Below are 18160 nucleotides of genomic sequence, written 5' to 3' on the forward strand. Positions count from 1 at the left end.
ATATGATGGAGATTACAAATAAAGACATAGTCATAGATGAAACATGGAGTGTAGGTATCTATATCTAGATATATAGATTGGTAGATAGATAGATAGATAGATAGATAGATAGATAGATAGCAGAGTAGATTTGTAACTAAAAATTATTTCACCTGATGTTTGTGGAGAGACTCTATACCAGAGGTAGAAAAGAGAGTGGGAAGGTTGGAATGCGCGGCAAAAGGGAAATTCCATAGTGACAAGAGCCTGGAGGACAACAGATATGTGGGTACAATTGTACTGTGATAAAGACTACCCTGTCTTGGAGAAAAACTCAACCCGGTTGATATAAGAGTACAGAGTGGAAAGATAGGAACCATGATAAGAGGTTATTTGGTTTGGGGCCTAATGAAGGAGCCATTCTTCACTGAGAAGTCCTAACAACCATCAGGTTTAAGGAAAACAGTATTCAGTGGGAGTACATAATATCTGAGGAGTACATGCACCCATTGACATCAACTCCTTAGAACAAAGCTCCAATGAACCAATCCCAGTTTTGCTCTTCAGTGAAGTACATAGTTTCTATAGCAATTTTAATGCTGAGGACATTCACTATTTACTCTCCCTACCTGTGGGCACAATGTCTCCATGTGACTGGCTGCTGTCTTGACTATTTTAATTCCATCTTCATTTGCAGACAGGGAACAAGCAAGATTGGCCACCTTAAAAGCAAGCAAACAAACCAAACTGTAAGTCTTTATTTCCATATCATGGAGGAGAACATAAACCAGCTGCTGTGTGAAGCAGGCAAGAGAACATAGAAATTCATTAAAAATCTCTAAACTGAAAATCATATCCCAAATTTATTTTGAAGAAATATTTTTATTGAATATATCTGAACAAAGAAACCCAAAGAGTCCTACCGAATTGAGAAACAAAGAGTCCTAGGGAACTGAGGGACTTATTATAATACTACTGGGTCTCTTGGTATTCCACATCTAATCATAGTAGGAAGACGTGCCCAGGTTCCCTTACTACGGGACTGAATATAATGAAGATCCGTGGTTTGAATGCTAATAGATACTTGGAATCTCATATGAGTGTGGTTTATTTTACGTTTTTAATTGGCTTATTACTTCCCAGAGGTCTATTACACATACTTAAATTGTACTAAGCAGTGACTGTGTCTTTCTCCATGTTTTATTCAGTATCAAATAGGTTACAGGGCTGGACAAATAAATGTTAATTAAATTCCCCTGTTTTCTCATTTTTTTTCTACTCTGCTATTATTGTTTGAAACTTCAGTAGCTTGAAGGGAAGGCTGCATCTGGGTGGGGATGAGAAGGTAGAGAGAAAGGGTGCTGGTTTTAGAGTCCAAAGACTTGGACCCTTAGCCATGACACTTGCGGACTATGTGACCCTGGGCAAGTCACCGCCTCTCTGGACTCCAGTTTCTACATCTGTAAAATGATGGAATGGCAAAATGAAGGGGAGTGAGCTGCATGGTCTCTGGGGTCCTTTCTATTTCTAGGTCTATAACCCTGTAACCTCTCTGGGCCATGGCTCATTCCTCCAAGATGGCTTCTAAAACTCTCTCTCACTCTAAAGCTTACCGACTTGACACAAGTATAAATGAGGACAGAAATTCCTTCAGTTGTCATTGCTAGTGATTAGATAGATGACCTAGGAAATAGAGTAATGGGACTGGTTGGAGTGATCTGAGTTCAAGTCTCACCTCTGACACTTAAAACCTGGCAGGCTCTAGACAATTCACTATCTGAGTGCCAGGCAACTATCTAGGACTGTAAATTACAGTGGGTGGTAGTCTCGATGGATGGTCTTTTGAAACTAGAATTTATTATGAACTAGTAAAGTTGGCTTACATCTATTACAAAAACTGAATATTTACAAATAAACTCCTTGTAACACCCATTGGGAAGAAGAAAATAAGTATTTATTAAGTGCCTGCTTTGTGCCAGGCACTGTGGTAAGTGCTTTACAAATATCTCATTACAACAGCCTGGGAAGGCAGATGCTGTTATTATCCCTGTGTTTCAGATGAGGAAACTGAGGTAATAAGATTAATTGCATTACAGAGGGTCACACAGCTAATAAGCATCTGAAGTCAGATTTGAACTCCTATCCTGCTGACTATAGGACCAGCACACTAACCACTGCACCACTTAGCTTCCCCATTAGCAAAAAGGATATCTTCATACTTCTCTGCTTCGTGAGCCTCTCTTTACCAGCCTCCCCAAGATTATAAACTGTTCACAAGTGATTAAACACAAAAACTATGATTTCTATATAGGACCATCACTGTAGAGCTGAAAGGACCTTCTAAGCTGTCAAGTCAAAACCACTCATTTTACAGTTGAGGAAACTGAGGCACAAGGACTTGCCCAAGGACATATCTGTGCTTCAAACAACAAGTTAATAACTTCTGAAGCATTTACTATATTCCAGGCATTATCAGAGATGGCAGATCTGGGATTTTAATTCGTACCCTGTAACTCCAATTTTTTTTCCCCAGACCCTTTTCAAAGTAATACTCTTTAATCCTGGCACCAAGCAGACTAGCATCTCTAGAAAAGCACCATATTTCCAGCTATCATAGGAGATTTAAAAAATACTTCTTGTAAATTATAGTGAGAGGGATTAGACCTGGGACTTCATTGGGAAGGGGAATTCCCAGGGGAGGAAATTCCCTCTTTCAACACAGGCTGGCACCTTCTCAGCAATTTATAGTCTTAAACAATTGTCCCCAGAACACAGAGATGAAGCCATATGCCTAGAGTCAAAAAGTCAGTATGGGACAGACACCAGACTCGAACCCAGGATTTCCTAGCTAACTCACTAGCCACTACTCATCACTGCCTCACCAGAAAATCATTTTACAACTTCAAAATTAGCTTAACAACACATAGCTTTTATTGCTGATAACTCAGATGGGTTGCATACATTGTAAGTCATGCCAGACATAAATAATAAACAAAGCAATGGGCCTTTTGATCCCAAATGGAAGAGCATCACAAAAATGATCTTATTTCCAAACTGTTGCTCAATACATAGATTTATTGGCTCCCCCCCCTTTTTTATTACATTGCTCTTAATATACCCCTGATGGAACAGGTTTGCATCTACATATTACGCAATCATAGCTCTACATGATTGGACTTTGGAAGGACACTCCTCACTTTAATAATGTAAAAAGGAAAGATTTGTTCACACAGGTCCTGGTTGGCTCCAAGGTTGCGGTGACCCAACACTCATTTTTCATCAGGTACTAATGCGCCGGTGAGTTATTGACTTATGTTTTCTTCTACCCAATGCCAATTGATCAGGGTAAAGGTAGAGGTGCTATTCTAAGACCTTTAATGTCACCCAAATTGGAGAGCCATTCCCTTAACAGATAATGTCTATGTGACCACGGCTATTGTTTCAACAGAAGATGTATTTGGAAAAGCAGTGCAGTAAGATGCCTTTAGCGTCTTCAAGTCCGGAAAACTTGTGTTCAAATTCTGCCTGCGGCACACACTGGATGTTAACCACCACCACCACCACCACCACCACCCCAATGCTCCAAGCAACGAGTAAAAACTGTAAATGGAAGGAGAGTTGTCGATCTGCATCGATAACAAGAGATTTCTTACCAGGAGTTTCCAAACAATATCAAAAATAAGAAAAATATTATGAGATACAAACACTGCGTCTTTTTGTGTGATTTCATTGGTATAAAGATTCCCGTTGATGAAACATAGTGAGATGTACTGAGAGATACTGAAACAAAAATGCTCAGAAAGTTAAGAATGTGGCTTTGAATCCTATATAAATTGTTTAATCAACATTTATTAAGCTGCTACTATTTTTCTCAGTATGATGCTAGAAAAAGAGAAAGTATGGTATATGAGGCATGGCATAATGGCTACCAAGCATATATAGAGTGTGCTTAAAGGTTTTCAAAGTACTTTATAAAGATTATCTCTTTTGATTCTCACAGCAACCCTGGGAGGTAAATGCTATAATTACCCTCATTTTACAGTTGGAGAAACTGAGGTAGACAGGTCACACAACTATCCATATCTGAGGCCAGATTTGAACTTGTGTTCGTGACTCCATGTCCAGTGCTCTACCCACTGTGTCTCCTCATTGTCTCTGCCTCAAAAAGCTCATCGTCTAATGGAATTCAAGATGCCAGTACAAAGAGATACAATATACACTTTGGATTAAGTACATCAAGGAGGAATAAAACAAAGTGCAAATGGGCAGCAAAATGGTGCAGTGACTAGAACATCAAAGCCTGGAGTTAGGAAGACTCAACTTCCTAAGTTCAAATCTGGCCTTAGACACTTACTATATCTGTGACCCTGGGCAAGTCACTTAACACTGTTTACCTCAGTTTTGTCATCTATAAAATGAGCTGGAGAAGGAGATGGCAAAGTACTCCAGTATCTTTGCCAAGAAAACCCCAAATAGGGTCACCAAGAGTCAGACATGACAAATGACTGAATAACTGCAAGCTATGTGTACAACACTGAGCAAATTCCTTAACCTTTCTGAGATTCAGTTTTTCATCTTTAAAACAGGAATAATAAAGGCAACTAAATCACAATACTATCATGAAGCATTGTGAAAACCCTAAAATGTGCTATCATGACTGTAGAAAAACTAAGGAGTCCAAATCAATAGTCTCTGGGGATCTCAGACTGAATGCTGGAAGAAGCTCAGAGACCACCTAGTTCGACCCTCTTGTGTTACAGATTAGGAAACGGAGGTACAGAGGACTCCGGTGATTGGCTGGGAGCAGGCGTGATGCCAGTATGAAAGGCAGGATTTAAATCCAGCTCCTCAGTATCCCAGAGCTACTGCTCTCTCCATTGGAACACACTGCCATCTGGCTCTGCCAGCTGAAGTTCATGGCCCTCTGACCACCTTCTCCCAATGTCTCCTAATCTTATCCCCACTTCAGACTTGTATTTTTATGCTCTGGATATATGCTAACAGCCACATGCAGTGATGCTCTGTGAATGGGAAACACACACACACACACACACATACACACACACACACCATCACACACATACAAAATCATAGGATTGTAGGTTTTGTGCTGGAAGGGAAAACCCTTCACTACCCCCACCTCCCCTCCAAAACACCCCAAGATAAATAGACCCGGAAATTACTACAGGGAGTATCATGTAGCTGAAACAATATATTGATTTAGAATCAAAGGACATTGCTATGAATGCTTGCATTTCTATTCCTAGGTATAAGACCTTACCTTTCCCTCCCTAAGCCTGTTTTCTCTAGCAATAAAATGGCAGATTTGGACGGAATCACCTTTAAATTTGATAATAATCATGATAACAATAATAATAACAGGACGTTCACAAAGCACTTAGAAATATTTTCTCACTTTAGGAAGTAGGTGCTATTATTCTATACATTTTACAGATTAGAAAATGGAGGCAAATAGAGTATAAGTGGCATCCCTAGGGTCACACAGTGAATAAGTATATGAAGATTTGAACTCAGGCCTTCCCAACTGCAGGTCCATACTTGCTCCACTGTGCCACCTAGTTGCTCTAAAAGTTCTCTGGTCAAATCTTATAATAATGCAGGGTTGAAAACTTTCTTTCTGTCAGGGGCCACTTTGAACATCTGGTAAAATCAACTGACTCTTCTCAGAGTCATATTTTTAAATGATTCAAAGAAAATACATAGAACTTCAGAGAAAACAGTTAACAAAATGTTTGTTAAAAAAAAGTTTAGGAATCCAAGCTTAGGAACCTCTGTCATAATAGAATGTAGAATGTGCTAAATTCCTTTTGCAGTAAAAATAAAATTAACTGGAAGGAATTGTAGACATCAATTACCCCAATTCTCTTGTATTACAGAAGAGGAACTGAGACCCAGAGACAGGGGGGACCTAACTCAAGGTCAAATAGCAAAGAAGTAGCAAAGTAGACCTCTTATATGAGTTTTTTTTTTATTTTTTTATTTTTTTGCAGGGGGGAAGGCAGGGCAATTGGGGTTAAGTGACTTGCCCAAGGTCACACAGCTAGTAAATGTGTCAAGTGTCTGAGGCCACATTTGAACTCACATCCTCCTGACTCTACTCACTGAGCTCTACTCACTGAGCAACCTAGCTGCCCCCTTGTGTGAGTTTTAAAACAAAAACTTGAATGCAGTTTCTTTCATTCACCAATTTCTTCCCCCTCCTCCCAGTTTGAGAAAAGGCATTTTTCAGCCTGTTTGGCACAGGATGTATTCTTGGTTAATTAACTATGGCTATTAATAATAATTCTCATTTGTATACAGCTTTATGATTTGCAAAGCACTTTCCTCATATTTTCCCTGTAAGGGAGGTAAGGCAAGCATTACTTCCTTTGCACGTAAGCAAACAGGCACAGAGATATTAAAGGCTTCGCCAGTGTTCATAGGCAGAGGAAGTGTTTGAACCCTGATCGTTTGACTCCATATCTAAGACTTTGTCCATCACACCATACTGCCTAATTCCATATTACTACATCATTAGAGAAATTGAAGCGTATGTCACACTGAAATGACATTACTCACACAATAGTTTCCACTAAATAAAAAGGTAAAGTGAATCAGAAAAGAATGTTTTTTGTACTGACGTCACATATTTCTCAGTCATACTATTCTCTGCATCTACATCTAATTTAAATCTCCATAGTGATAATGACTGAAGAGTTCCTGCTTTTACAGAATCCAAACACAATCAATAGAGCCCCAGGATGAGCCCCAGCCTGTGGTTGACTATGGAGATATCTGTAAATGATACCAACACTCAGGTGTCACTACAAATAACTCCCTCCATTCAAATGCCACTTTTCCTCATTCTTGTATCTATTTGCAATCTCATCCTCTTAAAATTACGGTGAGTTACATTGCATCTAGTTCGAATTTAGTTACACGTGAACGTTGTTTCCCACCTTCTAGTAGAATGCAACCTCTCTGAAGGCCAGCCCTATTTTGTTGATATCTTTGTATTCTCATCTCCTGAAATACATCAGACTTTTCACAAAGGGTACTAGGTGCCCACCCAGATCAACAGAGTCTAGTAAGTGGCCCAGGGCTCTGTGTGCTAGATGTGAGGTCAGGAAGACATTAGTTCGAATACTACCTCAGGCACTTACTAGGTGTGTGAATAAATATGCATGCATGTATGTATGTGTGCATATATGTGTGTATATATGACATATGTATGTATATGTGCATGTATATATACTTATTTTTGGCTAAGTTTCTTCATTTGTAAAATGGGGCTAATAATAGCATTTACTTCTCAGGGATGTTGTGAAGCTGAAAAGAAATAATACATATCAAGTGCTTTGCAAATGTTAGAATTATGTAAGTCTTATTATTAATTGAATGATAATTCAACAAATGGAACAAGTGGCTAATGATAATAATAATTAATGGCATTTGCATAGTGCTTTACAGTTAACACAATGCTTTATCACATTTGATCCTCATAATGGCCCTAGGAAGGAAAGGTTTTTATTATCCCCATATTACAGATGAGAAAAATGAAGGTGAGAGTTCAGGTGACTTACCCAAGTTAGTAAGTGTCTGAGTCAGGAATTAAACTTAGGCCTTCCTGACTCCAAGTCTATTAATGTGCCCTATGGCTGCCTCTACATGCCTGCTTATGGGAGAGCCCAAATGATCCCAAACAAAAACACTTAAGAGTAGTTGCCTAAACTCATTACCTCTCATTAATCACAAGACATGATAATGACATTCATATTTTTAGGCCAGATGGGATACAATATTCTTGTTCTCTGTTTGAGCATGAGCAGCTGTCCAGATATTGAAGCTATTCCTCAAAAAGGCACTATTTCCTTCTTTATGGAGTTATTAATTTGGAGCTCAGAATTGAACAAGAGGACCACAATGAGCTGGGTTGGCTTTGAGAAACTAGGCTGAGCTTTTAAGGATGCCAAGCTTCTCTCTGAAGTAAAGCCACACCTTTTAATAACTACTTTCTTTTAGCGATATTCTATGGATTTAAATCATGGAATTCCTCCATCTCTAAAACCAATACTTGTGAGGGTGAGCCAATATTAGATACAGAGCAGGTGCTTAAATAATGCTTGTTGGTTCGTACTGAATCAGATTAATTAGGCTGAAGGATGCTGCATAACTAGTGAAGAGTTGTTGAAAAATTAGCATAAAGGATATTTTCAGCAAGATGTCCACAAGTCAACAATCATTTATTCTACACTGATTATGTGCCAGGCACTGTGTACTGGGGATACAAAGAAAGGCAAAAGATCAACCCTGCCCTCAAGGAGCACATAGTTTAACAGGGGAGAAAACATGCAAAAAAAGGGTCTAAACAAGCTATATATAGGAAAAATTGGGAACAGTCAACAAAGGAAAGACCATAAATTTAGGGTGATGTACAAGCGGAAGAGGAGGGGAAAGATGATCATTCAACATCCAATAAGAAGGAAGCATAAGTGATGGACAGCTCAATGCTAAATTCGAGACAACTCAATGCCAAGGAAAATAGAGGGGAAAACACTCCATATGATGCTTAGATAATCAGGGAAGAGTTTATAAGAGGCCATATCAAAGTAATACCAAAGGATATGAGTGGATGGGCTAATATCCACACCACTAAAGACAGTACCCATATTGATGAGATAACAGAGCCATAAAACACTCACCTAAACCCCCTTGTCAAAGAGCAAACCTCATTCCACTCTATAAACAAACACATGCATAAACACACACACACACACACACACACACACACACACACACACGTTCACATATACTACTGTTCCTAAATATTGGTGTTTAAAAGTTCTCCCTTTTGAAAAGTCATTATTAAAGCTCACGGAATTATATACTATCAAAGACTTCAAGTTGGCTGGGACCTCAAAAGCTATCTAATATAATCCTTTTATTTTAAAGAGGAGAAATGCATAGCCTGGAGAGATGAAGAGAACAGAGGAATTGTTGTTTAGTTGTTTTCAATCATATCTGACTCTTCATGGTCCCATTTGTTTGTTTTTCTTTTGTTTTGGCAAAGATACTGGAGTGGTTTGCCATTTCCTTTTCTACCTCATTTTACAGAGGACAAACTAGGACAAACAGGGTTAAGTGACTTGCCCAGAGTCATGTGTCAGAGGCCAAATTTGAGCTCAGGAAGATGAGTCTTCATGACTTCAGGATTAGCACTCTATCCACCAAGCCACCTAGCAGCCTAGAGGCATTGTGCCAAAAGCTTTATTCTAGAGGAAAAACTGAGTGTGCTGCTACAATGCCAAGCAGGGTGGGACTTCTTGCTGTTTTTCGTTTGATTGCTTCTCAGCACTAAGGTGATAGAGTGCCTTTGATTGAGTCTTGCCTTTGCTTCAATTAAGAGTCTTTGATGGAATCAGGAGTCTTTGATGACCTGCTTAAGGCACAAGAAAGCCTAAGATACATGAGTTTGAGTCACATGGTAGTGAAGCCCTCTGACCCTGAAAAAGCATGTATATACTTTGAGGTTTGCATTTTGCTTGGGAGCATGCTCATTGGAAGAGTGTTGGTGATTTGACCAGAGGAAACTCTGGGTAGCCATTGGAGCCTCCCTGGCTTTGAAAACCCAGATGTCGGTGTTTCTCTCTCTGGTAACTGTTTATGTATTTCTTGGACAGACAGCTAGAAACCTGTCTGCTGATTTGTATTATTTGCTCTGTTTATATACTTCCTGCTTCTAAATTCTGTTTGTATTGTCTTTGAAGTTCAGGGTGCTGGCTTTTCTGCCAACGTAAGTGAATGATACACGTATGTTTAATTAAAGTGAAATTGTAAACTCCTTGAAGTTGCTTTCCTTAGAAAAGCAGATCAAAGAACCTGTGCTGGCAGCCCTTCTGTGTGCCCTTGTTGTTGGTCTTATACCTCCACAGCAGCTAGCAACATTGTTGTTACAGCTGCCACATATAACCTGAACTTATTAGATTTCTCCTCCACAAAAGTTCTTCCCTGATGCTACATTGAGATGTGTGGGTAAAAAGGGGTTCTCAAACATTCTATCAGTGGTACACAAGTTGTGGCAGTTCCTCAAGCATAGAGTATGTGCTTGCCATCCGAGGATTTTCCAAGCTAAACTTAATGCCCAGGACGAACATGTGGAGTATTATGTTCAGTGTTTTTAAAAATAGTTCGCATTTATTTCAAGTAACATTTATTTTCTCTCTCCCTTCTAATTTAAAAGAGGCAGGAAAAAATTATTATAATTTATATAGTCAAGGGAATCAAATCACCACAATGGTCAAGTCAAAAAATATGTCTCATTCTTGAATCCATCAACTTTCTGTCAGGAGGTGGGTAACATAAATCATCACCATTTCTCTGGATTCATAGTTGCTTGTAGCTTTCCACTTATCCAAAATCATAAATTTTCTGTGTTATTTGCTTTTACAGTGATATATATATATATATAACATATATGTGTGTGTTATGTGTATATATAATACATGTGTATGTGTGTGTCTATACACACACACACACACACACACACACACACACACACATATATATATATATATATGTATATATATATATATATATATCACATTCTGTTAATACACCATAATGTGGTCGGCCATTCCCCAAATGACTGGCATTTCCTTACCTTCTACTTTTTTGTCACCACAAAAAGAACTGGTATAAATATTTTTGTATACATGGGTCCCTGTCAATTTTCTTTGTTCCGTTTTGGGTATCGTGCTTAATTCTGAGTGCGACATTTTAGGAAGGATGTGGATAAACAGAAAGGAGCAAGCAGGGTTGTGAAGGGACTACAGAGCATGGCATATAAGGGCCATTTGGTAGAAAAGAGAATAGTCAAAATCTGGAGAATAGAAAAATGCAGGGAAGAGGAGAGCTTGCGTTCATGTATTTGAAGAGATATGACACAGAAAAGGGATTAGATTTGTCCTGGTTGGCCCCAAGGGCAGAAATAGGAATAATGCATAGGAAATGGAAAGAGAAATATTGCTTTGTTGGGAGGAAAATACAAACGAATATTTAGACCTATCCCAAAGTGGAACTAGTTACACTGAGATCCAAGGCCCTGCCTTAATCACTGGAAGTCTTCAAGAAAAGGCTAGATGATGACTTGTTGAGGGTGGTATAGAGCGGATTCTTTGTTGAACTGTAGCTCTGACTAAATGGTCACTAAGTTTCCTTTGACGTGGACGTTCTTTGATGCATTGTGTTCCAGTTTAGACACTGGATGAAGCTGATAGACCTTTTTTCATATGCAGTAACCCTCAAAGACCATCTAGTAAGGTGAAAAAGAGTTATATACCCTACATCAATAGAATTACTAGACGTGCTGACCAAATCATTTTTTTCAGTTGATTTTCAATCATGTCCAACTCTACACAACCCCATTTGGAGTGTTCTTAGCAAAGATACTGGATTGGTTTGCCATTTCCTTCTCCAGCTCATTTTTACAGATGAGAAACTAAGGCAAACAAGGTTAAGTGACTTGCCCAAGGTCATGTAGTCTCTGAGGCTGGATTTGGACTCATGAAGACAGGTTTTCCTGACTCCAGGACCAGCACTCTACCCACTCTGCCACCTAGTTTCCCCCTATCAAATCATAGATCCTGGCAATATTGATTCAACTAAGTATAGGTTTAAAAAAATTAAAAGCTTGAAATTTAGCATAGGATTGTTTTTAAAGAGCTGGTCTTAGAGTCCAAAAGGGACTCTAATCAAGTCATACCTACTGTTGTCAAAATAAGCACGTTACTTAATACTTCAAGGATTCTGACAACATTCCAATACAAGGGGTCTTAATCTTTTGGCTGTGAGAGTATGGCATGTACCCCTTTCAGAATCTGGTGAAGCCTACAAATCCCTTCTCAGAATAATGCTTTTAAATACATAAAATAAAATATGCAGAATTACAAAGGAAACCAATTATATTATCATATTGCATATACGTATATATGTGCATATCTATATCTATACATACATGTATGTATGTGTATATATATTGTTTGTATATATATGTATATATATATATATACATATATATGGAGAAAGAGAAACTCAGAGAAAGAGAGAGAGAAAAAGAGAGAGAGAGTGAGTGAGAGAGAGAGAGAGAGAGAGAGAGAAAGGAGGGAGAGGAAGAGAAAGTTCATGTACATCAGGTTAAGAACTTTTGCTATAATTCACCAAGTTAGAAAGGAGTGGTGACTTTCATGGGAAGGAGTGGATTTTCATGCTTTGAGTCCTCAGCATTGATAAAATCCTGAGACAAGAACCAAAAACAAAAAGATGAAGCACCTATATGTTTTTTTTCCTCTACTCATAACTCATCCTCATAACAATATAAATCCTCTTTCTAATCACTGCCAACTATTAGTTTGTGACCTTGGATCAACTGCTTCTCTTCTCTGGACATCATTTCCTCATCTGTAAAATGGGGTATTTGGACAAGACACTTTCAATCCCATTCCCTATATCCCATCATCCTAATTTCAATAAAACCTAATTAAACCAGTTATATAATTTGTCCATAGGTTATATGTCTGATTACTTTTTAAATCACACAAAACATTCACTTTTCTCATCAGTGTAAATTTGAAACAAAACAAAAGCCCACAAATCCATTGTATCTATTTTTATTTAATTCTAATTATAACCATCTTTAGGGTGGGGGGGGAAGAAAAAAGAAAAAAAGAAAATAACATGATAACTTTATTATATATTTAAAAAGAATAGCAAGCTGTATATGATAGATTGGAAGTATTATACACAATCATCTTTTTTATTATACTGTGTTATAGAAATGTATTATTCCACAAATTAAAAATGAATTTTTTAATTCATTTTGTCCATATGGATGCTAAATTGTCACAAACTAAAGCAGTTTGCCATCATCCTGAAATTTAACATGTTTCTGGGGAATTTATTTATCAAGAGAGGATCCCTAACAGAGGTCTTAATTAATTTATTGAAAGCTCCTGATCACCCAATGAAAAAGGATGAAATTACATCTCATTTGTAGGAAGGATGTAATTTGTTCCTGCGGGAGGGCTCTCAGAGGCTGTTCTGGCCTGACTGTCCCCCTTGTTCTATGCTAGAACATAGAGGTCTAGCAAATCTTCAACATCAACACAAAGTAACACATGCAAGCTTTGAATTAGTGAGCACAAAACATCTCAACGGAATTACTTCTCTATTTTTAACTTGGAATCCCCAAAGGAGAGGCATGTGAGTTTCGTGAATTCAAGAAAAGATTGGACCGTCAGAAGGTTTCTGAGGGAGCAGACAGATGCACTACCAATTGTCTCTAAGGATGTGTGACTTTGGGACCCCTCAGGCTCCCAGCAGGATGACATTATCAGGGACCAAATCAAAATATGCAGCATTGATCTCTTCCCCTAAAACCAAAAAAAGGAGCAGGAAAATCAAAGAAACGGCTAATACTTAGGAAATTGTCCAGATACTTTGATACTAAGGCAGGCACTACTCTGTATACATAGGAGTTCAATTCAGATTGATTCAGCACTTATTTCTTAAGTACTAATTATATTGAAGACCCCCTTCTTACAAAGAAAAAGGAAAGGGAAAAGACCCATTCTTCTCAAGGACCTCATGTTCTAGACAGGGAATACCGTGTGTATAAAGATATCAACATGGTATACTGCAGAGAGTGCTGTCCTTGGAGTTAGAAATACATGGGTTCCAATCTTGCCTCAGAAACTTACTACCAGTTTGACTTTAAGCAAGCTATTTTATATCTTGAGGCATTACTTCCACATTGTTTAAATAGATGGGGTGGACTAAATAGTGCATGAGTTTCCTTTGAGCTCTAAATATATGATCCTATGTTAGTAAACTTTCTATGTGTATTTTTGAATGTGTGTGTATGTGTGTACGTGTGTGTGTGTGTGTGTGTGTGTAATTTTATTATTTTCTTCCAAGAGAAAAGCTTTCTCTACCAATACACCTGAAGGACATATGCTACATAAGTTTGCCTGGGACACACAGGGGATAAGTAACTTGTCCAGAGGAATACAACCATCATATCTGTATGCAGAATATGTCCTCCTGTATGTAGCAGAATAAGTCCTCCTGACTTCCAGACCAGCTCTTTTTCAAATGCATTTTGCTGCTTCTCAATAAAATATATACCTAAAGGAGTACAAAGTGTGTGTGTGTGTGTGTGTGTGTGTGTGTGTGAGAGAGAGAGAGAGAGAGAGAGAGAGACAGAGAGAGAGAGAGAGAGACAGAGAGAGACAGAGACAGAGAAACAGAGAGGCAGAGAGAGACAGAGACAGAGAAGGAGACACAAAGAAACAGACAGAGAGAGAACACTAAGAACTGTAAAGATAAGGAAGGAGTACATTTCAGAGGCAGGGGTCTGATTGAGCAAAGACATTTCTAGTATGGGTGACATTTAGCTGGCCTGTTTGAATACAACTGGGAATGTGTGGGTGGGAGTGGGGGAAATGTAGTAACATGAAGATTAGAAAGGTAGGTGGAAGACAATCTCCTCCACCAATTTCTCCCAACATTCTGAGCCTTTCCCATAAAGAGAATTTTTATTGGATCTTCCTCAACTTTATATATGTATGTATGCATATGGGCATATATCCACGCAGATTATAATAATAGCTAACATTTATATAGTGCTTACCATGTGCCAGGCACTGTGCTGTGTGTTTTCTAATTATTATCACATTTGATCCTCACAAGAATTCTAGGATGTAGGTGCTATTATTATCCCCAATTTATAGATGAGGGAATTGAGGCAAACAGACATTAAATGACTCACCCAGGGTCACGCAGGCAGTAAGTGTCTGAGGTTGAATTGAACTCAAATCTTCCTGGCTACAGGCTCAGTGTTCTATTTACATCACCACCATAATGCACATGCCAATTTATATTTTATTGTATATATTTATATAAATACATGTTGTCTCCTGAGTTAAAATGTAAATTCCTTGCAATTAGGGATTGTTTCATTCTTTTTTTTACTTGTATCCACAGTGCTTAGCACAGTATCGGGCAAATATTTGATGTTTAATAAATATTTGTTGTTTTATTCATTGTTGGTGTATTGAATATTCCTTTTCTCTACCAATTCATTGATGTAGGACTCCTTGCTTAGAATTGATCTATGCTAGACTACGTGTCACCAGGGAAATAGTTTGGTACAGAAAAATCTATTATAATCAGTCAGTAGGTTAAAAAAAATAACTTGCATATATTCATTTCTTTTGTTTGTGGAGGGGGGAGGAGTAATTAGGATTAAGTGACTTGTCCTGGGTCACACAGATGGCAATTGTCTGAGGCCATATTTGAACTCAGGTCCTCCTGACTCCAGGGCTGGTTCTCTATTCATTGTGCCTTTTAGTAGCCCCCACATGTATTAATTTCAAATCAATCTGATAAGAATTCATTAAGCCCTTACTATTCGCCAGATATTGTTCTAGGTTCTGGAGATACTTGGACAAAGATCAATAATTCTCAGGGCGCAGAAGCATGCATTCTCCTACTGTTGGGGGGAGGCGTGGGGAAGGGGATATGTCTTCACATTCAGGACTATGGAATAAGCACTGTATTTGGTACTTTAGAGATACGAAAATAAGGTATTGCCGGCATCTGTGCCAACCAAAGCCCACCAGGTCCTCTCATCCTTTAGAATTCCTGTCCAATCTTCTCATAAAGTTTCAATACAGGACCTACCCCCATGGGCTTGAGGACTTTCTTGGGGTCTTTTTAACATTTATAGTCTCCCAGACTTTACTGGGACTTGTTTGCCAACTACTCTTTACTCATAAAACAGGATCCTTTTCTGATCAAACATGTCCTTAGTGATGCTATCTGTTGCTCCTTCTTTGGAAGTCATTGGGAATAATTTGCTGTGGCCTACTCTCAACCAACCAATCAATCAATAAGCATTTATTAAGCACCTTTCGATGTTAGACAGATAATACACAGGAGGCACTGGAGGTTTGGACTCCAGCCTCTAACAGGTTCGCTCTTGATTTGGTCAAACAGGAAAGACAGCTTCAAAGGGGTTAATAATAAGCTTTATTCTAGTCTAGTTTTCTCTCAAAGTATTGCTGATAACGGAAGCACTACCAACTCCTACAGTATTCCCTAATCACCCTTCTTGCAGGGGTCAGCGAGAGGGCGGGGCAACTACCCCCACATCTCGATGGGGACAATCAAGACAAGCACAACTTGTGCATTCAACCCTAAAGGGTTCCCCTAAATCCCCTCAAGCCTCAATGGGGTCTGGTTGAGGTAAACACAGATTCCCCCCTCCTGATCCTTGATGGGGGCCGATCAAGGTGCACAGCATCCCAGCTTGTGCATTCAACCATAAAAGTTCCCCAACTCACTGACCACTGACCACCTATTTTATAGGGTATCAGACAAAGAAGGCATATTGCCAGCGATAGCCTCACAAGCTTACATCACCTCATTCCTATATCTCACTTCGAAGTCGCAGTGGATGTTTACAATTTCAGCACACATGTTTATATTATTTATCCTTACATAATGCTGCGCAAGCATGGTGGAGATATTTTGAACCATGGGCCTGGAAGTCATATCTAATACCTGGAAAACAGGAATTGTTATAGCCACGGATCCTGGGAAACTGAGGTTGTTATGGCCACAGATCCTAGGAAACTGAACTCTAAGAAATAATAACAAAAATCCACTTTGCACACACTAAAATCTACCTTACTTACACTAAAATTCACCTTACTTACACATGACTATACTAACTGTAGACATAAAAAGAAAGGCAAAAACAGACAAGCCCTGCCCTGCAGGATTTTCCATCCCAATGGGAGAGACAACATGATCATAACTAGATAAACACAAGACACATAAAGTGTACTAAGATGTTGCCTTAGGATAAGAGGCACCAACAATGAAAAGCATAAGGAAAAGCTTCCTGAAGGAGCTAGAGTTTTATTGTCTTGAAGAAAGTCAGAAAAACTCAGAGGTGAAGGTAAAGAGGGAGAGCACCCTAGGCCTGGAGAAAGTCCAGGGCAAAGACACCGAATGGGGGGTGGGGGTGGTGGAATGCCATGTGTGACAGACAGCAAGGAGGCCATGGTTGTGCTGTAGGGTACATAAAGGGGTGCAAAGCATAAGAAGACTGGGATGATAGGAAGGTGTTATGTGGTGAAGAGCTTCATATGCCAAACAGTGGACTTTATACCAGATCCTAGGATAACTTTTGTTTTTGTTGTACAGTTGTTTCAGTTGTATTTAACTCTCTGTGACCCTTTTAAACGTCTTATTGGCAGAGATACTGGAGTGGTTTGCCATTTCCTTCTCCAGCTCATTTTACAGATGAGGAACTGAGGCAAACAGGGTTAAGTGACTTTCCCAGGATCACACAGCTAGTGTCTGAGGCTGCATTTGAACTCAAAAAAATGAGTCTTCCTGATTCCAAGCCCAGTGCTCTATCCACCATGCTACCGTGGGATTCACCAGACTTTGCTGAGTAGGGAGTACTACTATGATCATACCTAAGTTTAGGATCATGATTTTGGCAGTTCTTTATCTGTAAAATGAAAGAAATGGAATCAATGGTCCCCGGGGTCCTTCTAAATTTCAATATAGGGTGCTATGATCATAAGCTGCTAGACAGTAAACAAAGTATCTCTTGCTCTCTTTTTAATGTTTCATAATGACTAATAAACTCATTCCCTAGTGGGAGCACACTCAGTATCATAGACAACGATGAGATGCAACACAGTGTAGGGGAAAACAGAAACCACAACAACATAAGGATAGCTTTGGAGTCAGAGACCTTGGCTCTCTTATTGGCAAGTGTTGTGACTTTGGCCAGTTTCTTGCCTCTTTAGACCTCAGTTTTCCAACTATAAAATGGGGAATATGGACTAGTTGATTTCTAAGACTCCCCATGAGCTCTAGACCCTATGTTAACCACTACAATTCAGTAGAAGGGCAGTAGAGGATCAATAGGAGCTGTATCTTTCTGCATCTAGAGCCAAGAAATCTTCAATAGAGGATTGCAACGTCAATTCCCTAGGGAAAAGTAAGATGAATTGTAGGCCTAGGTTAATTTCTTATGTATCTTGTATGTCAGGGTATTTGACTGCTGAAGACTTAATGATGATAATAGAGTAATTCAAATGAA

The 18160-nt window shown here is 38.9% G+C and overlaps 1 protein-coding gene across 3 annotated transcripts in view; it reads right to left on the minus strand.

Moving 5' to 3' along the window:
• CTNNA3 (catenin alpha 3) overlaps positions 1-18160 on the minus strand; it is a 1949360-nt gene that overhangs the window by 759085 nt on the left and 1172115 nt on the right. For all 3 annotated transcript variants that reach the window (XM_036734544.1, XM_036734545.1, XM_036734546.1), the window contains exon 10: positions 609-701. In XM_036734544.1, the coding sequence (XP_036590439.1) occupies positions 609-701 (93 nt within the window). The remainder of the gene's footprint in view (positions 1-608; positions 702-18160) is intronic.

The sequence above is a fragment of the Trichosurus vulpecula genome, chromosome 8 (genome assembly GCF_011100635.1).
Source record: "Trichosurus vulpecula isolate mTriVul1 chromosome 8, mTriVul1.pri, whole genome shotgun sequence".
Taxonomy (NCBI): Eukaryota; Metazoa; Chordata; class Mammalia; order Diprotodontia; family Phalangeridae; genus Trichosurus; species Trichosurus vulpecula.